General features: G+C 46.9%; 1 protein-coding gene across 3 annotated transcripts in view; it reads right to left on the bottom strand.

The window, feature by feature from the left end:
- Nucleotides 1–510: 510 nt before the first annotated feature.
- The window catches only part of LOC119151382 (mucosa-associated lymphoid tissue lymphoma translocation protein 1-like), a 31,962-nt gene continuing 17,748 nt past the window's right edge, over nt 511–14,724 (bottom strand). For all 3 annotated transcript variants that reach the window (XM_037395232.1, XM_037395233.1, XM_037395234.1), the window contains 2 exons: nt 10,135–10,260; nt 511–8,606 (listed from right to left, as the gene is read on the bottom strand). In XM_037395232.1, the coding sequence (XP_037251129.1) occupies nt 8,244–8,606; nt 10,135–10,260 (489 nt within the window). In that variant the 3' untranslated portion in view covers nt 511–8,243. The remainder of the gene's footprint in view (nt 8,607–10,134; nt 10,261–14,724) is intronic.

Raw genomic sequence — 14,724 nt, 5'->3', positions numbered from 1 at the left:
ACTGCAAAATGCAGAAGGGCACATACCTACAAGTACCAAGACATACGTACCAAATCCTTGCCAGACTCCCAGAGCTCTCCGCCACACCAGATCTCCTCCAGATCTCTACTATGACAGTACAGATACATTTATATTCCCCAGAAAGTTTCCCCCCAAAGGCAGCCCAAGGACTCCACGAGTGAGCACCTGAGAAGATGCAGATCCCTCAGATACCTGGAGATAAAAGCAGTCATTAAAAAGGCATAAACAAAGGGCATCATGGTTGTTTTGCGACATCTCCAGACTCGAGAGGAGGCTGAAATAACCTTTACATAATCCCATTAGCATTTCCAGTGAAAACAATGGCATTTTAGGAGGCATAACAAAGTCTTTTCTTATCATCCAGAAAGGTCAAAGGTATTTCTCTGATTTAATATATTATAATTGATATTAAGCAACATAGAAGAATAAGGGAGGCAGGCAGGACATGGCTGCAGTGACACAGCAGAAGGCGCCTTCTACTTTTCCAGTAATGTATCTGTCATTCAGTGGGCTGGGCAGCAGCCAGGTCTGGGAGCAACACCCCTTTTCTATTGACTCTACAGAAAACAGGACTTTCTGTCTTGCCACGCTGTGGTAAGGACCCCAGATGCAGAGGCAGGCTCCCCCACGCTCACAAGGTTGCCACTTAACACTGTTGCACTGCCACATCCCTGCAGGAGCCGACACTAACTGTTGCAGCCCCACAGAGGGACATGCAGCCATACTCTCCGTGATGATGCCTTTGCATTCAGAATGGTAGCAGGTCAGGACCAGCACCCCTTCTATGGGTCCACAACCTGCCCCAGCTTATGGCCCTGTGATCAGGTAGGGACAAGCTGTTGGCCCAAGGGACTTGTGGTCCAATGTTTCAGTGGGTGCCCCACTGGTGCACAGGGTCTGTGACCACGCAGCACTTGGGTATCTCATATTTTTCATCTCTGGTAGGGAATGGAAATTAGGAGGTTATTCTTTGCTGAAACATTCTGGAAAGTCATAGCTGAAATCTCTCACTTGTCTCTTCCATCTGTTTATTTTTACCACTTAATAACACGTCTGTCTCATCAACTATTCCTGACACCATGGCAAGAAAACCCAACTCAGTGAAGACAGCTTTATCAAAGAGACATTAGCTACTCATCACTGTGTGACACAGCATCAGTTCTTGTGTGTACGAAGTCTGGTCTGTAGTCTCAAAGGGTGTCTTCCATCTCTTTGAGGAGGTGGTATGGCCAATATATTTGAAATTGTTGAGTATTATGCAAAAGGTTACCCAAACTGTGAAGATAAGCAACTTCAAGCACTTCAAGGATTCTCATTTGTTTGGCGATACACTTTTTCTCTTCACTGCCACATGATGTCATGTACCTAATTTCAAGTGATTAGTAACAATGGCAAAGCAGTCATTGAAATAATCTTTGACAGAGGAAAAGACTCTGGGGTCATATAAAGAGCCTGTGCTGTCCATAATTTCTCACCATTGATAAAGTCCTAGCCTGCAGGTTTCACCATGACACCAAACCTGCTTCTGTCTGCTATCCAAAGAGGCATCCCAGCTCTCTGCAGAGGGGTAGCTTGCCTGAAGGCAGGTCAGCGGTGTTTATCTCCTTTTTGATTTGAGCAATCTTGGGTTTATTGTCTTTGCAGTGGATGGCTTCATTCACTCACTCCCAGTTTCATTACTGAACAATCCACTTGTTGGGGAAGCCTGGAAGAGGAAGAACTGAAGCTGAAACATCTTACATTTGCAAATCAACTGTTTTACCACCTTTCCCTTATTTTCTAGACCTGCCATAGTTTTTGTTTTTAGAAGTTTTGCAACCAGCTGAGCTGAACCAATGTCCTCATTTGCTTTCTGGACAAGGAGCAGAGATATTTCACTGAAACAGAGTCTTGCATCTCCCAGTTTGCTTGCTGCTCAGAATCACTCAGAACACGTATACTCTCTTGGGCATATATTCTGGTAGCAGAATCACAGAAGCGTTGGTTAGAAGGGACCTAGTCCAACCTCCTATTCAAGGCAGGATGACTGCCAACATTAGCAGAGAGGAGAGCACAGCCGTGGGTGTTTCCATGTGCAAAGCATGATGGATAAAGGCCATCTGTGACACACTGCCTTTTGATAGCACCACCTGGATTTAACAATTCAAGACCTCCTTACTAGTCCTGAGTCTGGTATCTTCAATTACCATCTTGCGCATGGTCCTGTTACGCTTACAGGAAGTAGACTGCCACTACTTGGTATTTCAGAAGTGATCCTCAGCTGATGACCAAATGAGTGCATTTTAGAAAAAAAAAAAAAAAAGAGCAACTTCTCTATTAGATCAGTTCAAGGGATCATCCTATTCAATCCTTGCCTACGAGAAAGGTAGCACAGCTGCTAAAGACCATGATAACCTGCCCTTTGGGAAGCTCCTTCCTTCCCTGGCAAGGAATGGCCAGTGAATGTCTTTAGGATCTCTTCTGCCTGTATGAGAAGCTACTTCCAAAACCCAGGGAAAGAGGACCGAAACAGTACTCTTGAGTCTTGCAGTTTCCCTGTATGTCCTTCTGTACATTCTACTATACTGTGCACATCCTTTCCGCAAGGTGCCATCCAGGCCCAGACCGATTTGGTTGCCTGCTGTCCTGAGATCAACCTGAGAAAATTCTCAAGGTTGCAGGGTTTCCAATGCTCCAATGGTCAGAAAGGTCAGGAAACAGCATGAGAAAATTTCAGCTCATCAGTCTGACAACTATAAGCAACAGCAAACAGCATCTATAGTAGGAAGCGTCAAGCAAGTGTACCTACTAGACAGCACCACTAGCTCTGCCCTGCAATGCAAAGTAGGAAATAATCTGGCAGGTTCTACAATAGTTATTACAGAAATCTCTATCAAGTGGAAAATAAAGAGAACCTACCAGTTTCTAAAGAGTAAATTCACTCTTATGTGATGGAGAAGGATTTATTCCAAAAAGCTGGAGGGAGGTAAGTGAGCTGGTAAGTGAAACAGCCTCCACATTGACCCTTTTTTCCCCAGAAGCAATTCCTTCAATGAAGTTCTGCCTTAGCCAGCATCCCAGGTGTGCTGTGACACTGCTGCACCGCAGATGTTTCATGAGCCCATCTAAGGCTTTCCTCAAGATCGCTCAAAGAGAGGACACACCTCTGGGATACTCCTTCAGCTCTGACCTCAACCAGACCTGCACGGTAGGCAGCATAACCCCCAGAAAGCAAATGACGAGCTGCTGCTTTGCATGGAGGGGGCATTTTTCCACTCTGTTGAGGCTGCTTCACTAAATCCACACAGGATCCAGCGGTCTCACCCACACACCACCCTGTAAGGTATGCTTATTACCTTCACTTTATGCCGACAACATGTGCCACCCATTTTTCTGTAATCTACCCAAGTTACAGCACAGTTTACAGAGCAACTCGGTCAGCTGGGCTAATCCAGCCAGCTATAAACTCATTACCAACCACCCAAATATCACTGTTTTTTACCAGATAAGGTGCAGAACTCAATGGCTGGCTGGTATGGCTGGGATGAAAGTTTGTTGTTTCTGTACTCACTAGTATGACTGTGGTGAGAGATGACCCAGGAGGTGGTGGAGGACTTTCTGTCCCTCTGTTGCATGTCTGAGAAAGGTAATGAATAAAACATGTCTTTGCACTACAGAGGATGGAAATGTTCATAGGTACCCACCATCAGGCTCCAGTCCTCCTCTTCTGTACCAACACCTTTGTTGGGTCCAATAGGAGGCAGCTCTTGCCCAGAGACAGCAGGGATGGCTCAGTGCCCAACACGAAGCTGTACGAACCAAGAAACACCCCGTGTTCTGCCTTGCCTCCATGATGCTTCTTGGAGACATGGGAATGGCACGTGGCACTAATGCCGCAGTAATTGCATCTGAAACACCCACAGTGACATGCAGATGCCTTGGCTACTCAAAGGTGCCAGGAAGATCCTTTTGGCTTGAGAGCACACTTTGGTGTCATCTGCCTTCATAGCTGTCTTCCTACCTGGCATGAGATATGAACCCATTGCTTCCACTGCCCTCTTATCCCTAACTTGCAGGTTTACTTGCATGACCAATTCTTTTGACGCAGAAAGAGCTGCCTTATGCTTATCCATCTCTTCGATTGAGACTGGAGAGTGGCCGATCTGGGACAAATCTACCCCTTCCTTGCTTTGGTCACAAAAAAGCCAGCTGAAAACAAATTTTAAGGAATCTGCTGCCAACAGAAGAGTGCCGGGCTCAGGTCATATGCCAGTGTACATATAACATGCTTCTTCACCATGTGCTGGGCCAGCAATTTTCCAGTAAGTAAATAAAACAGACAGAAATGGCATTTCCCTGATTTTCACTACATTGTTTTCCCAGTCCTTTTGGGCACACTTGTTTTGTAAGGAACTGCCAAACATCAGCAAATGAGCAGAGAACTGCATCCCAAACAAACTCTATAGCAGAACACATGAGGCTGTTGACCCAGGTCCTTCCCTTCAACACATCTACATTAGCAGAGAGGAAAAAAAGGGCATCTATCTGAAAATAAAATTATTGCACATTTTACAGGAGTTGCTGTTTTCATCCAATTAATGAATGTTTTAAAGCTTTAGTTCACTTGGTGATTCTCCAACAGCAGACCTGGGCAAAGGGAAAGCAGCAGTAACTATGTAAATGCTGAACAGCTGTTTGCAGGCTCTGGGCACAGACTGTCCCAGAAACAGTAGGAAGCAGAGGACAGGAGCTGTGGTTATGAAGGTATAAGTGAATGTATGGAGGCAGAGAAAGAATGTAAATTGGAGCAGATTTCTTGGTCCCACTTTGCCTGCAGTTGTGCATCTAATGAAGGAGTCCCAGCCTTTAATGGGTCTTGTAGTCCTTCTGGGAGAAGCAAACCAAGTAATGAACTGGTTTTCTTACTAAAGGTAGTACAAAGACTACACACAGGGAGTTCACCCATACCACCCAGCCACAGGATCTGTCCAGGCTATGACCCTGCAAAGAAATGCAATGGGATAGCGTAAGATTTCCAGATTTTTAGGTTTGGAGATATCATCTGCTACTTCAGAAAATGCATGGAAAAGCATGGAAATCTACTAAAAATCAGTGGGGACAGAGGAATAACCTGAAATGACATAGAAAGATGGGTGGCATACACATTGTCAGGTGAGAAAGGGAAGCAGTACGAATGGCTGCTTGTTGTGGTGTCAGTGCTGTGACAAAGGGGAAGCCAGAGAGATATGGCAGCAAGAGGTGAAGTCAGGTCACACAGAGGTGAGGGGAAAGCAGTGTTGTCCAGGAGCCAGGATGGATGGAAGAAGCTGCAATGAAGAGAGAAACCAAGCATTGAGTGGACAAAGGCTGCTGGGACTACTGGGCCACAGGCATGCTGGGCAGAGCAGAGTAGGAAATGCTGGTGCGTTGCACAGAGGTGGCTGCTCCTTCCTTCCTATCTGCTTCAGGCTTGCCACAGGGAGCCTATGAAGCCCAAGGACTACAGCTGCAAGTTGGGAAGGCTGCAGATTGGGAAGAATGTGGTCAAGAGAAGCGCAGTAATCTTGGATGAGCTGTCCTCGACGCTGGGAGAGAGAAACACAGATTCAAGGGCAAATTTACTGGCACTGAACAGTTATACCACCACAGGAGAGTTTGGATTTCACATGTAAGGCAGGGGGCTGAAGGCAGACACAGCTTCACCCCCTCCTACAATGAACCCAGCCGGTGGCTGGGTAGCAGGCTGTGATGGCCAGAGGCCCAGGGCACACTCAAACTCCACCTTTGCAATTCAGTTTTGCAAGTGCTTGTGTTCTCAGTGATAATACACAGTCATCTGAGGTGCACAGAAACATGGTGGTAGCCCTAGGCTTGGCTGCAGGGTCTCCTTGAAGGAGCAGGACAGCTGATGACAGGGACAAGTCCTGTGGCTGGCACTGGGATGGGAGGCTTCCTAAGTCTGACCCAGCCACCTGAGAGCCACACTTTCCAAAGGAGACTGCTAATTCACAATGAATCCTGACATTATTTTATCTACATGTTTCACCTGACACCATTTAATCCTATCTAGTATCATTTGATCCACCTTCTAAATCCAAACTTCAATATGACGTTACTTAAAAAAAGGAATAATCTTCACACATTAGAGCCTGGAAGTTAGAGTTCAAAGCATAAAAACCCATTAGGTCAGTATTAAGTTACACCCTGGTCATCAGAGGGAAAAACTAAGGCAGTTAACTCAGAGCCACATGAAACTTGCATTCAAAAACACCAACAGTGTTTTATTCAGACAAAATAAACAGCCTTGCTTTGAATGAGATTATCATTCACATGATATGACATTTGCCATGATTATGCGAGTCAGAAACACATCTTGCCCCAACAGTATAGGACGGTGTAAATCATCCTCATAGAGGCAACAACTCTCAGCTCCTCCAAATGCCATCACAGCCATTCCCACTGCCCTGTCTTAAGTTTCTGCTGGTGTTGAGTTGATCTTCGGCTCTCCCTTCCACTATTATTTTCTGATTTAGTTTCTCTATCAGTCCATCTTATTTAAGCTACATCCTGTAATTTTAAAAAATTTTTTAGCTTTACATTTTTTCCTAGGAGACTTTCTAGGCTTGAGCCAGATGGGGCCCTCCTTCTTTCTCTTGGCTCTACTCACTGTAAGGAGAATAAAAGCCTCCTCTGTTCTCTTTGGACAGGTTTCCAGCACTTATAGGACAGTTTATCTGGAAGGAACATTTCCTATTTTTCCATGCGGCAACAGATACCATAGATGGGAGATGCAAGTATCTTCACTGCTAAAGAACAAAAACTCAGAAAATGCCCTCTCCATCCCTCTTTTAGACCAAGACAGAAGACAGACTTTGGGCACTCTCCTTGCCCCACCATCCTTGACCTCTCAAGAATTCTTTGATCTCCAAGCACTTTCTTCCACAAGACCACAACAGCCTGAAGGGACCTCTGGCAGTCTCTGGTCCAGCACCCTGTCAGCTTGGATCAGTTCATCAGCACCTTCTCCAGTCCAGAGTGACCTGTCACCCAAGGATGGAGATCCCATACTTCGTTGGGGTCACTGGCTTCTATTGAACTATTTGACCACCCTCCCAGTCCCTTGCTGAGCAATTACCTGAAGCGATGATGAAACCTTTATCAAACAAGTATTAGAGAAGCAGGCAGGGAGGGGACTATGCCCACATGGTTGTCCTTTAGCTCCTGCCCACCTGTGGCTCCCTCTGGACAGCTGGTTGTCCATGAAAGGTAGTGCTTGAGGTTGCCCACAGTGAATGTACCCACATTGTGAACGCCACAAAGACAGGCACTCACTTTGAAAAACAATTTTCACAATAACTTTTTTGAGGTTCTTCACCTTCCATCCTGGTCTTTCCATCTCTCACATGTAGGAAATTCTGCATCTGACAGGAACTCAGAACCACACAAGACTCAACATGCTTTAATGCCCCTATGTACCACTAGAAGGGGCACACGTAAGTACACCTGCCTGGTGGCTACTACTTATGGAAAACCAGCCTTCACTGTAAACACACACTTGATGGAACATCTGACCTTCCTTTTCCTGGCAAGCAATTGTCTTGCCCCAGGTATAAATACATTCTTTAGAAATACATAAATGCATAACTTAAAAACTGCTTTGACACAGGCAGGACTCACAAGGAAAGAAAACCATGCTGCAGTCCCAGGGGAGAACTTGTACATTCACAGCTCCATCTGGATCCCTTGGTCAAACCTTGTGTCCCTTGCACAAGTGCAATGAGAATCAGCAGTTGTAGCTGGGTTTTGAGGCTGTGTCACTGCTGTAGCACAGGTCTGTAGTGTTTATAGGTTTCATGTTTAATGCTGTTAGGTTCACTTTCAGGTAAAGTCTAATTGCAGAAAATATCAGCCAGTGCCCTTGACTTTAAGTGATATTGAGTTTTGCCTGGCAGTGTTATGACTTGTCAAGTGGCCCCGTCCTCCACCAGACACAACAATGACTCCTTGCTGATTCCTGCTGCTCCCATGGGACAAGGGTTATTTCCAGTGGGCTTCAGACCCCGCACACCACAGGGTGCAGATGGGAGAAGCCTTTCCAAAAAAGCAGCCTTGGCCTCATTTGGCTAGGGTGATCACTGAGGTTGGAAAGCAGCTGGTGGATTTTGATGTATTTAGCCTTCAAATAACTGTTGCCTCTATTAAAAACAGCAGTTCTCAAGGCTGGCCATGTTCACCAGCAGGAGTCAAGGGTAGTCCTGCCCTGGGCCAGCCCGGAGCAGTGCTGAGCAGAGCTCGCTGAGGTCATTCTCATCATTCTCCTCTGGCTCACCGCTGGAGTTGGAGGGGTTGCTGCTGGGCAAGCTGTGGCCAGAGCCTGTCCTCAGAGATGCTTGCCCCTTTGGGTCCCCACTCAGCACCGACACAACCTGGAGGCACATGCTGCCTGTGCAAGCAGGAGTTGTCTGGTAGCTTGGCTGGGAGTAATTCCTCTGGCTGAAAAACTGCCCTAGCAGAGACTTCTGGAGGGTTGTTTGCAGGCTTTCACAAGTCCTCTGTTTTGTGCTCAGCTGAGTGTAATGCAAATCCAACTGCAGGACCACGTCTGTCTGGAAGGGGAGAACAAAGGACACAAAGTGAATCAGAGACAGACTTGAAGCAGAGCTTTTTCTCCATTGCCACTGTCAACAAAACTGAGACTCTGCTGGCTGTTCTGTAGGCTCACAGCCCCATGCTGTGGCATGATGCAGCAATGCTACTGCCAGAGAAAATGAGCAGTTGCATACACTTGATGACATTTGTGAGCCTCAACCATGGTTTATGGATTTTAAGAGTTCTCCTGAAATCAGGCCACCTAACTTGAGAACTCATTAGCCCAGTTCAGGGCACTGTCACTGAGAGCATCACCCCCAGGACACTGGCACAGGGGAGCAGATGGGGAGAGGGACTGCACACGGGCAAGCTGCACCCACACAAGGAACAGCATGATGTTCATCCCAGCCAGGGCATGGGGCTGCTGCACACACAAGAGGAAAGCATGCAAGGGAAGGAATATGAACCACTTAAATAACACACACATCACACAGTAAAAGCCAATAGTTTTCAACAGCAGCGCTCCATAGGGATCCATTTGCAGCCTAGCACTATTTTAGATTTTTATAAAGGATGGTGAAGAAATCAGAAAATAACCATATTCATGGCAGCCAAATCCCTGAATGTGAACCCCCAACACGGCACTGTGCCTGAGATGCCTGGCTGTGCAAAGTAGGGAGATGTATAATGAAGCAAGAAAAAAAAAATTTAGCAGGCAGTGCAGTGTCCAGATCTCATGTCTGCGCTTAAAAGCAATGCTGAATGCTTGGGAAGGGTTCAGAAAAGAGCTCCAGGAACAATCAAGGACTGGAAGAGCTGCCATATGCTGAGACATGTCATGCACTCAGCAAACAGAGCTTGTTGTAGGCAGATCCAGGCAGCAGCTCAAGAGCAACATTCAGTGTGAGCTTGTGTGGAACAGAGCAGATAAGAAGCTGGCAAGATCCAATGGCTGAGTGTTGGAGAAGGGAAAAAAAACCACCAAAATGAGAAACAAGGTGCACACTGCTATTTTTGGAGAGATAATCTGCTGGAAGAGATGAGCCAGGGGACTAACAATTCTGCCTCTCTCATGGTATTTAAGTAGTTCAAGGGTCTTTTTAAGTATGCCAAAGATGCATAGCTTGGATTCAGGCTTGATAGTGTCACCTTGACAGCAGGGGATAAACTCTCCCACTGCTTTAGATCCTGGCCAGCCCATGAGCCCATCTCTCAGGCAAGCACACAGATTAGCGAGACATTCTTAATCTTAAATATTTGGGCCGGTCTAATCTCCCCTAGGCTGACAGAGGCAAAGAACAGCCCCCTGGCCAGGCAGCACAGAAAAACAGAGTAAACCAAGAGAAAGAGGATGGCTTTTGTGCCTTGAAGGTCAACAAGTTCATCTAACATCAATCTGGATGTTACACCAACACAAGCATGCCAAGCACCTTCCACATGGAATCAAGAGACAGTCAAGAGGGGCACATCCAGCTAGAGCCAGCAGGGATGGGGAGTACCAGGGTGCAGGTGAACCACAGAGATTTGCACCTGGCAGCTCCCTACCTGGATCTTCTGTAGTCCACAGAGCTGGAAGACACAGTCCAGCTCCTCTCGCTTGTACACAGAGGCGAGGAGAGACTCCACTTGGTCCAGGTGACACTCTTTCAGGATGGCTGTGTGGTCCATCTCCTGGGTCAGGAAAACAAAGAGGAAACAAGGAAATTTCAGCATCAGACATGGAGGTACAACTGCCCATCAAACATGCTGCTTCTCTGCACACAGCAGTGCCTGGGGCTAGGCTGTGCCCTTGGCACTTTGGCTAATGGAAATACTACAGAGTGCAAGTAACAGAAATATAGAGATTTTACACACTCGCCTTGTGCATATCAATGGGAAGACCTAACTAAACATCCCTTGAGCATGTTTGCCAGGAAAACTGTGGTATAATGGGATTTCCACCAGAGCATATAGCAGCAACAGCTGGTATCACAGCCACCTGTAGACTAAGCAGTGTGTCAAGGAGGACATTTTCCACGAGCATAGTTGGAGGAAGCTCTGAGTTGTGCCGGGTGCTGAGTTAGTGCTTCACCATCTACAGAACTGGCAATTCTTGCCGAATTACTCAAACTTATCCAGAACAGTGAGGAAAGCCAGAAAGGATCTTGCACAAGTCTCAGAGCTCTTGTTTACAACCTTGGCACAGTTTTCTGCCCTGACTTTGTTGCACCAGCTGTCATGGCCTTTGACCGGAACTGGTACCCTACTCATTTCCCATCCCATGCTTACACTACTGCTTATTCCCACACACATGCAGTAACTTGCATTAGCCTTGACCTCAGATTGCATCTCCTTCTAGAATCTAACCCTGTCTTTCAGCACCTTGCAGAGATGGCTACAGCATCTGTGTATTTAATAAGTGCATGCTATGGTGCATCACTGAGGTCATTAATGAAAAGTAAAAACCAAACCCACAGCCCTGTTTTTTCAAAAGAAACAATGCATTCAATCACCCTCAGAGTAGGGAAGTTCTCAGTTTTAAGTGGAATATCCTGCATTTCAGTTTGTGCCCATGGCCTCTGGTTTTGCCACTGGGCACCACTGAGAAGAGCCAGGCTCTGTCTTCTTTGCATCCTCCCTGCAGGTTTTTATATAAATTGACGAGATCCTCCTGAGCCTTCTCTTCTCCAGGCTGAACAGTCCCAGCTCTCAGCTTTTCGTCTCTTCATCACCTTTGTGGTTCTTCACTGGGCTCTCTCCAGTATGTCCATGTCTCTCTTGTACTAAGGAGCCCAGAACTGGACATGGCTCTGCCGATGCGGCCTCACCAGGGCTGAGCAGAGGGGACAGATCACCTCCCTCAGCTTGCTGGCAGCACTCCTCCAAATGCAGCTCAGGATCCCATTTGCTTTCTTCACTGTGCAGGCAGCAATACATTGCTGGCTTATGGTCAGCATAGCATCTATGATGTCTGCCACCACCCCCAGGGCCTTTTCTGCTAAGTTGATTTCTAGCCTCTTGACCCACAGCTGTGCCTGTATATGGGGTTATTCCTCCTCAGATACAGGACTTTACATTTCCCCTTGTTGAACTCTAAGATTCCTGCTGGCCCATTTCTCCAGCCTGCCCATGTCCCTCTGGATGTCAGCACAACCCCCTGGTACATCAGCTGTTCCTACCAGTTTTGCGTGAGCAGCAAACTTGCTGAGGGGATGCTCTGCCCCATCATCCAGATCAATCTTTAATGAAGATATAAACCAGTATTGGCCCTACTACTGATGCCTGGGGCTCCCCACTATTGGCATCTATCTAGACTTCATGCCACTGATCACAGCCTTTTGAGTCTGGCAGCTGAGCCAATTTTCAATCCACTTCATCTACTTATCTAGTCTGGTACCTCATCACCTGGTCTATGAGGATATTACAGGAGAAAGTATCAAAAGCCTTGCTAAATCAAAACAAACAATATCCACTGCTCTCCCCTCATTCACTGAGCTAGAAATTTCAATGCAGAAGGCTATCAGGTTATCAGGCAGAGCCTCTCCTTTGGCGACTGCTCCCAATCATCTTCTTGTCCTTGCTATGTTCGTAAAGGGCTTCAGGGATTATTGGCTCTATCACCTTCCCAGGGATAAAGGTGAAGTTGATCTGTCTGTAGTTGCCCAAATCTTTGCTCTTGCCCTTCTCAAAGGCAGGAATGAGACTGGCTTTCTCCCAGGCATCAGGAAGACCACCATGAACTGATGTAGAATGGCCTTGCAGTCTCATCACCATCTCTGTCAACACTCATGGGTGCACCCTGTCAGGTCCCATGAATCTGTGAATGTCCAGTTTAAGCACTCCATGAACTGGTCCTCTTCCACCAACTGTAAGTCTACCTTGCTCCAGACCTTCCCCTTAGTGTCAGGGTTCTGGGAGCCCTGAAGGCTGGTCTGATTAGTAAAGACAGAGGTGATGAAAGCATTGAGTATCTCAAACTTTTCCATGCCCTGTGTCACCAGGGACCCTATCCCATTTAGCAGTGGGCTCATATTTCCTCTTGCTTTTCCTTTGCCGATATACTTGTAGAAGCCCCTCTTGTTGCCACCAGATTCAGTTCCAGATGGGCTTTGGCTTTCCTAACCCCATGTCTATGTGCTTGAACCACATCTCTATAGTCTTCCTATGTCATCTACCCTTGCTTTCACCTCTTGCACAACTTTTCATGCATGAGCTTAGTTAGGAGTCTCTGGCACATCCATGCAGGCCTCCTGCCACCTATGCTTGACTCCCTGATCATCAGGATCCTTGAAAATTCACCAGCTCTCCTGGACCTCTTGTCTCTCCAGGGCCACGTCCCACAGGAACACAGCTCTCCAGCCTAGTGACCTTCAAGACATTCACTTAGGTGAGGAGCTACCTAATCTTGAGGGATGAGTTAAAGCCCTGACACATAAGATTCAAAGCCCCTCAGCTGACAGTAACTCGTTATCCACAAGTATCCACACTCTGCTAAATTCCCAGCCTCAATAGCCTCCTGTGCCAATGACTTCCACAAAGTAATTACAGTGCATGCAGGTAAGTATTCCCTTCCATTAGTCTCCTTGATCATTTCTGGCTGTGTAGGAGTCAGGAAATGGAGGTTTTTTCTAAACATTTTTTTAGCCAATTCATAATTATTTATAAATGTTTTCCCATGGTGGACTGCATTTTTTAATAAGGATGATGCCCAAAGTTTTGGCTGGCCCAGAGTTTCTGATATTCTACATAAACTGGGGAAAGTGTGACTGGAGAGGCCATTAGGTCAATCAGCTCCAGATCAAGTGACTTGAAAACAAGGAGATCCAACAGTTTTTAAAAAGTAAGCACTTAAACAGCACAGAGCAAAAAAAAAAAAAATGGGAAAGTTTTAGCTCTCAGTATCATTCCTTTCTACAGGTGTCCTACAGCAGCCTCTCTCACTGAAGACTGCGCTTGTCAAGTAAAAAATGCAAGCCAGGCATGACACAAGACGGGAGAGAACACTACCGCTGGACAACGAAAGAAAATTGATCAATGATAGAAAATTCCACAACAATTATCTCTGGCAAGCCCAGGCTCTCTGCTTAAGTCACTTTGATAAGCAGAATGTGGCAAATGGTGGGAAAACTACAATTTCCTCAGCCAAATGTCTCCCTGGGTTCCTTCCCCAGGGCTTATAACATGCACCTCACACTGAGCCTGTTTCTGTTGGCCTTCAGCCTCCAACTCCTGCATCTCAGCAATGCCAGCGTGACCCAGACAGTTCCCCAGCTCGCCTCAGCATCCCTGAGGAGCGCTGGCACAGCAAGGATGCAGCCAGCTTGCCCAGATCGTGCCCTCCTGCAGGCACCCGTGCATCTCCCTGTGGTCTCACAGGCAAGAGGGGGTGGCCTCGCTGTGGATGTTTAAAGTGGGGTAGATTAATTGCAATCCGGAGAGGATGTGCTGTCACATCAGCAGGCACCACCGGAGGTCAGTGTGACCTAGCACTGCCCTGGAGTAGGACAGGGATGGGGATCCTACTGCCCTGGCATTACAGGGGTCCCTTTTTGGTCTCCCCAGTCCCTCTGGAGACAGCTCTGGATGCAGGAGCAGGCAGCCGGGTCCCCCTTACCCTACAACTGCAGATGTGGGGTGGATGCACACAAACACATGCAGACACGCACACACACAACTTTCATGCATGATTAGGGAGCTCACAGGGGAAAACGATGCTCCAGCTTGGAAATGGGCAGGATCAGGCTCCAAACCTCCTGCTGGATGCACCGCGTTGCATCAGTGACCACAACATACTTAGGGGCAGCATACCTCCAGGAGCAACAAGGGCTGAAAAATCCACCACAGTTATACTACGCTTCAGAGAAAGGACTACCGAAAATGAGGAAGATTGTTAGCAAAACACAGCAGCAAATTTAATCTTTAGAGGTGGCATGGAGACCACCAGGAAAGGCCACACTGTGCATGTGGTCTGTTAGGAAAGGTGTGAGAAAGGGTACAAGGAAGCAGGGAAGTATATTGTTGCATTAAGATATATTAGCACAGTGGGCTAAGAAGGCATGATTCAAAAAGCCACATCTGCTTCCAAACATGGAAAACAGAAAGGCACTTCACCTCAGTCAGATTAAATGCAGTAATTTAACCAGGCAGGTCAGAAAT

This window comes from Falco rusticolus, chromosome 7 (assembly GCF_015220075.1).
Source record: "Falco rusticolus isolate bFalRus1 chromosome 7, bFalRus1.pri, whole genome shotgun sequence".
Lineage (NCBI taxonomy): Eukaryota > Metazoa > Chordata > Aves > Falconiformes > Falconidae > Falco > Falco rusticolus.
The sequence above is the reverse complement of the archived record's forward strand: the minus strand, read 5'-3'. Positions and strand labels throughout refer to the sequence as shown.